General features: G+C 44.6%; 1 protein-coding gene across 2 annotated transcripts in view; it reads left to right on the plus strand.

Annotated features, from left to right (window-relative positions):
• Positions 1 to 4,411, plus strand: part of LOC134927157 (uncharacterized) — a 190,995-nt gene extending 186,584 nt beyond the window's left edge. For both annotated transcript variants that reach the window (XR_010177568.1, XM_063921230.1), the window contains one exon: positions 77 to 4,411. Coding sequence is in view for 1 of the 2 variants with exons in the window: in XM_063921230.1 (XP_063777300.1) it covers positions 77 to 297 (221 nt within the window). In the remaining variant the exon portion in view is untranslated. The remainder of the gene's footprint in view (positions 1 to 76) is intronic.
• The last annotated feature ends 2,440 nt before the right edge of the window (positions 4,412 to 6,851 follow it).

A 6,851-nucleotide genomic window follows, 5' to 3' on the forward strand; every position in this document is an offset into this window, starting at 1 on the left:
AATTGTAACTTTATTCACAAAATGTGCTCTACATAAATATCTAATCACATTTTTATTTTTTTTAAATACCCTTTAGGAATGCCCTTATCAGAAGAAAAACATGACTTGGATCAGGTGGCTCCACTAGGCAGTAATACAATTTATCAGGAAACAGCCAGAACATCACACACGATGCTGTTGCAAAATGAACTAAGAAGATCAAGATTATGGAAAGTGTTCTGGATCAACCGAGCAAAGGTCATCTACATACATCCACTGAGGAAAGTACAACTGACATGGGGGCTAATTCAGACCTGATCGCTGCTGTGCATTTTCGCACAGCAGGCGATCAGGTCTGAACTGCGCATGCGCAGGCACTGCAGTGCGCCGACGCATGCCAGAGATGCGATCAGCATCTCAGCCCAGCGATCGCTTCTGCCTGATTGACAGGCAGAGGCGTTCGCTGGGCGGGAGGTGGGGTGCCGGCGGCACTGGGCCGCCGTTTTGGGGACGCGGTCCGGGCAACGTAGGCAGGACCGGACAGTGCGGGTGGGCAGGCCATGGTGGCTGCCTGACGTCACACGCAGCCACTGCAACCCGGAGAGCGATGTGTAGCTCCCTGCCAGTGCGCAGGAGCTGCGCTGGTAGGGAGCTACTCTTCAGGTACAAAAGCATCGCCGCCGTGCAATGCTTTTGTACCTGTGCGGGGGGGCAGAGCCAGACATGCTGGGCGTCCCCCCGCATGTCTGTGAAAGTGATCGTAGATGTGCTAAATTTAGCACATTTACGATCAAGTCTGAATTACCCCCACGGTTCTGGGAACATTTGCACGGAGTCCCCTGTAAAAAAAAGCACACAAAGACTATTGCAGAAAGTGGGTACTGTGGATCAAGTATCATAGGCATTTGGAAAAAGCACAAACAGCGCCCATACAAAATGCAACTGTTTCAGTTTATAAAGGGTGGCACTGTGCCGGTATGCAGCAAGCTCTGGAAAAGGCGCTGTTTGAGGAAATTCTTGGGATCGCGTATGTATTCCATAGAAGCCTACGGGCTTTATTTCACAAAATTCTCTAGAGAAGGATCCAAATAATCCCTCCCTGTCTCCATGATAATTACATTTTTTATCAAAAAACTGATACAGTATACTCCGCCCAAAGTGTTCATTTTGGCTATGTATGGAGATGTTAGGACCACCGTGTCTCTGCTGTAACATAACACTGCCGCACAACACTGTACAAAAAACAAGATACTTAATCCCAATTTAATAAATTCAGAGCGGACACATGCAAATCATTCTTTGTAAGTCCCGACGGGCCAATTATACACCCAGAAACATTGTTCAACATCTTGCACTGATGGGCACTAATAAGCTACAGTATATGGCTTTACATATTTAGCTGTATGCATGCTATAAATCATTGTTTCTGGACGGATTGTTGGCCCTCAAGGACACATAAGTAACAGGTTGCATGTCTGTCTGCAGTTCCTTAAGTGAAATTCCTCATTTTTATTTTATTTTAAACGGAGATATTAGTTTACAGTAGAGATGAGCGGGTTCGGTTTTACTCAGATTTACCCGACCTTATTGGCTATCGGACGTCACGTGTTTTGGATAGCCAATGAGAAAAATCCAGAAAATAAGCAATGGCGATAATTCTGGCATAAAGAACCGAGTAAATCCGAACCCGCTCATCTCTAGTTTACAGTAAAGTGTTTTGGTTTTAGCTCTAATTTTGCAAAACCACCCTCACGTGTTTTGGTTTTGGATCTATATTTTTTGGTAAATGCTACAAACAGCTAAAATCATGTCATTTGGTCCTGCTTTTGTTTCTACAGTATTATTAACCTCAATTAATTTCCAGTCATGTCCAGTCAATCTTGACCACCTCACAGCTCACAATATTTTTCACCAATATTGGCCACGGGATGGCTGACTAAACTAAACAACAGAGCAGCGGCACAAACATGCAGCATGTACAGTATATCTGTTTAAATATGGAGTTTGCTGCACTATATAAGAAACTGTTAATAAATAAATAAAATAAATAAATAATTTATAGCTAAAACCAATAAAAGTGTCTATGCAAAAGAGACCGTCCCCAATGTCACCCTCCAAGATACAGCCCATTATGAAAATAAAAGTGTTGCAAGATGGAATTGTCCTTGGGCCCTCTCACCCTTGTATGTTGGATATTAAAAAGAACATGCACAGTTTAACAAACCAAGCACTTCAGTGACAGGTACTGCCACATTTGTGGCTGAAATGCTTGGTTTGCTTGCCCCCCCACCAGACAAGTCACGGGCAAGAACTGCTGCCACTGGTGGCTGCCTTACACAAACAAGATCATCAACATCCTTATCCTCATTAGTGTCAGATAGTACCCAGTTAACCCCTCATCCTGTTCCACTTCCACACAAGCATCCTCAATTTCTATTACGTCATCATCTTTATTTTTACTTGTACTGCTCATCCCCACAATTGCAGATTGTGCAGACATGGTAGAAAGTGACTTCTCTATGAGTACAGTGTGAGAAATGTCAGACTCACACATACTATAGCTAACATAGGCACTCCTAGACTTTCCTTGGAGATTTGTGAACACAGTTGAAGCTTCAGCCTTAGTGTTCTTTGTTTTGGACACTGATGATTTGTGTTTTTTTAAGGTGATACCTCTACCTTTTTTTTAACATTGTGAAAGAATTAGGTTTCAGGTGTCCTTTCCTAAATGTTCTGCCCCCGGGACCCCCTTTAGTAAATATTGTAGCAATATCATGACTGGCAGATACCACCAAACTAGTACTTGGTTGCTGCTCCTGCTCTTCCATCAACTGTGATCCATATCGACTCACAGTGCTTATTTTTATTAGCACAGTGGGTGGCACGGCACCTACTGAGCATTATTGTGACACAGTTCCACTGCCTGGTCGAGCACACAAATTAAGTTTTTTTGTAAATTTGGAGCTCTTGGCTGCACTGTGGGCAGTTACAGCACCAGTGTAACTCTTCAGTGCACCAATAAAGAGTTAATGAATGCTGCCCTTTATATTAGGAAGAGCTCTGGGGGCTTTGTGCACCAGCAAAAAAAGAATATAATGCTGCCCTGGCAGTCCAATATGCTTTCCCTTTAGTGGTTCTGTGTGAAATGGCGACCAAATCACCATGGGAGGGACTTACTGTATATCAAATCCAAAACACATGAGATCCGATGCCAGGAATCTGATGTTTTGCCTCATTTTGGAAATTGATCCTGGTGGGAAAACCCGAGCCAAGGCTCAGATTCCCACAGTTGGGCATGGTTTTCAGGAAACTGATCACGCACATCCTTACCGTAAAGAAGTCTTTGCTGTCATTTATGCATAGAGTTTTGTAGGTCAGTTTTTGTCAGTGAATTATTACTGTACCTGTTTTTACAGAAGGATGCGTCACAGTTATTATCTGTCATCCAGGAATAATTGGTCCTCTTCCAACATATGACAGCTTGGTACTTACAAAGTCATAAAATAAGTACTTCCTTTCTCAGACACTCTGCAACATAATTGCCGGTCAATTTAAAACTCGGGAATAATTATCATTACAATACTGCTTTGTTGCAAGATGTTTTTTAAACAAATCACAACCTCTGAGTGACGTTTTTTTAAAGTAACACTTTGGATACTGTTGTGTACCTATCTTGGTTAAGCACTTTTTTGGCTGGTGCAGAGCCGGTCACAAAGTGGGCGCAAATTTCCAGAAATAGAGTTTATATATACAAGGCATGCTACTGTGGTGTAGCACTCACTTTGCATCAACTGTTTTATTCTCGTTGCACCAATTTGCACCATTTTGTGGCTGTGGTTTTCTAAATCACGAACGGGACCAATATGTATTCCCGACTGACGGGATCCCAGTGGCAGAAATCCTGACAGCTGGAATCCCAACCTCAAGCGCAGCGTGTCCTCTAGCAGGCTCAATGTGCTTGCCATGCTTTGGGCCCGGTCACAAGGTTCTATTCCCTTCGGTCCACGTCACCACCCAAGTGGGGTTTCTGGCCGGCAGTCGGGATTCCGCCCGTAGGCATTTCAATGGCTGTTGGGATTTTGGTGTTGGGATTTCGACCTTCGGGATCCCGACAGTCGGGAACAGGACTGCCATCAGAAATTGTGGAGTCCGGGACTGACAAAATAGACAGAGCCCCCCCCAGCAAAAAAAAAAAGATTCTGCCAAACTGCTCCACCCCAGGAAAGGCTTCTTTTACGTTCTCCATGTGCATCAGCCTGTTGTTCTTGTGCAGCCTGTGGTGCAGCTCTCCAGGTATTGGCAGAAGGAGCCAGGGGTGGGCCCCCTCTCTATAAGGGACCGGGACTCCAGTCCCTGCAGTCCCCCCCTGTTGGTTGCCCTGGTCAGAAATATAACTGCATACCTCACAAATAAACAATGTAAATTTTCCTTATCATATTCTGTGTCACTAATAACAAAAAATGCCAGAGCCGCGTAACAACTGCATTACATCAAATGTTAATATTTGGAAACACTGCATTACAGCTGAGTAAAATGTTTTAGTAAATAGTTCTGAATATTTGGCTCGTGTCTGAAATAAATGCACAATTTGCATGTTTCTCTGGCGGAATATGGTAGCGTAGAATTTCTTCTCCTACCCCAAACACAGGACAGATCAGAATGAATTGACAATGCAGATGCCCCAGACTATAGATTCTGTAAAATTTGTTTTTTAGAAACATAGTACTGAATGCCATAGTGCGAAAAATGTACTGACGAAACATCAATCCTCTCTGAAACGGCCAGTTCTACCATGGAATTCAGTTGGCATGAAAACTTGGATCATCTTTTGTCTGCATGATCCGTGACAATAAATGCTACATTTTCCCTAAACACCAGATGGCAGACTTGCATTAAAGCTTGTCCTAAAATATCTGTTTAAAGCTATTGCAACAAAAATAGTCCTCATTGTTTTTGGAATTGCAAAAGAAGGTAACAGTTCTTCAAGACTTACAGTTCCCCCCTCTCATTTACGTATGCTGAATTTAAGTCATTTGATCTGTGCGTAATGTTTTCTTTCAATAAATATACAGTGAAGATGAACGACACTTGGCACTGACAGTAAACCGCTGCAGTGCTACAAATACCTAACATTTCTATTTATCAATTCATTTTACAGTAAAAATGCAGGACTAACTTGTCATAAACTGCACCTTGTCCAATATTCTCCCATTGTAACTTAAGGAATATACTGTAGATACAGGTTGAGTATCCCATATCCAAATATCCGAAATACGGACTTTTTGAGTGAGAATGAGATAGTGAAACTTTTGTTTTTTGATGGCTAAATGTACACAAACTTTGTTTAATACACACAGTCAGGGCCGGTGCTAGGGTGTTCGGCGCCCTCCTGCAAAATATAAATTTGCGCCCTCCCATACTTTACATGCAGGGTCGGGGGGTTACCATGGCCTCTTGGGCCCCTGATCTGCAGGAGATCCGTGCAAGCCTATGGATGTGAACTCTCTGCCCACACACACTCTGTGCAGCGCTAGTTACGGCTCTGCACACAGACAGTGCCGTAACTAGACATTTTACCGCTGTGTGCAAGAGAGGGCATCACCCCCCCCCCCCCGTATGTAAAATAGGGGCAGTGCGCGCCGCAGGCACGCGCAAAAAATATAGGACGTGGCTTTGTGGGGAAGGGGTGTGGCCACAAAATAATACCAAGTCATATTATATAGTATAGTAGTCTCCATTATTCAAACTACGCCGCACAGTAGCGCCACTACACCAGGTAGAGCCCCTTTTACACATTACGGCCAACAGATTCCCCTTTTTACACATTACGGCAGACAGCATCCCCCTTTTTACACATTACGCCAGACAGCGTCCTTCTTTTTACACATTACGGCAGACAGCGTCTCCTTTTTACACATTACGGCGAACAAAGTCCCCTTTTTACACATTACGTCAGACAGCGTCCCCCTTTTTACACATTATGGCAGACAGCGTCCCCCTTTTTACACATTACGGCACACAGTATCCCCTTTTTACACATTACGGCGGACAGAGTCCCCTTTTTACACATTACGGCAGACAGCGTCCCCCTTTTTACATAATACAGCAGCCAGCGTCCCCCTTTTTACCCATTATGACAGACAGCGTCCCCTTTTTACACATTATGGCAGACAGAGTCCCCTTTTTACACATTACGGCAGACAGCGTCCCCTTTTTACACATTATGGCGGACAGAGTCCCCTTTTTTTACACATTACAGCAGCCAGCGTCCCCCTATTAACACATTACGGCAGCCAGCGTCCCCCTTTTTATACATTACGGCAGACAGCGTCCCACTTTTTACACATTGTGGCAGACAGCGTCCCCCTTTTTACACATTACGGCAGACAGCCCTTTTTAAGTACAAACAGACACACACATATATACACACACACACACACACACACACACACACACACACACACACACACTTTCTCTCTCACACTCTTTTTACATCCCCTTACCACAATCTTGCTGGCTAGATCTTCCACAGTCTACTAGAATCGTCCTGTGTAGCCACACACCCTTGATCCACGTAGCTCCGCCCATTGGTCCATGTAGCTCCACCCTCTTTCATCAGAACGAAAACTGACACTCCTCTCACTGTCACAGGAGAGAGAGGAGAAGGAGTCATGCTGCCGCGCGCTGCTGCGGCTGCCTGTCAGTGTGACAGGGCAGGCGTAGCAGCCAGCAGCAGGGGGGACAGGACGGCGCTTCAGCAGGGATGCAGAGCAGTGAAGGCGCATCTCCTGCCCGGCGCCTACCTGCACTGTATCCCTTTGCTGAGCGGGTGGCGCCGGGCCTGCACACAGTTATTAAAAATATTGTATTAA

Source organism: Pseudophryne corroboree, chromosome 5 (assembly GCF_028390025.1).
Source record: "Pseudophryne corroboree isolate aPseCor3 chromosome 5, aPseCor3.hap2, whole genome shotgun sequence".
NCBI classification, from domain to species: Eukaryota; Metazoa; Chordata; class Amphibia; order Anura; family Myobatrachidae; genus Pseudophryne; species Pseudophryne corroboree.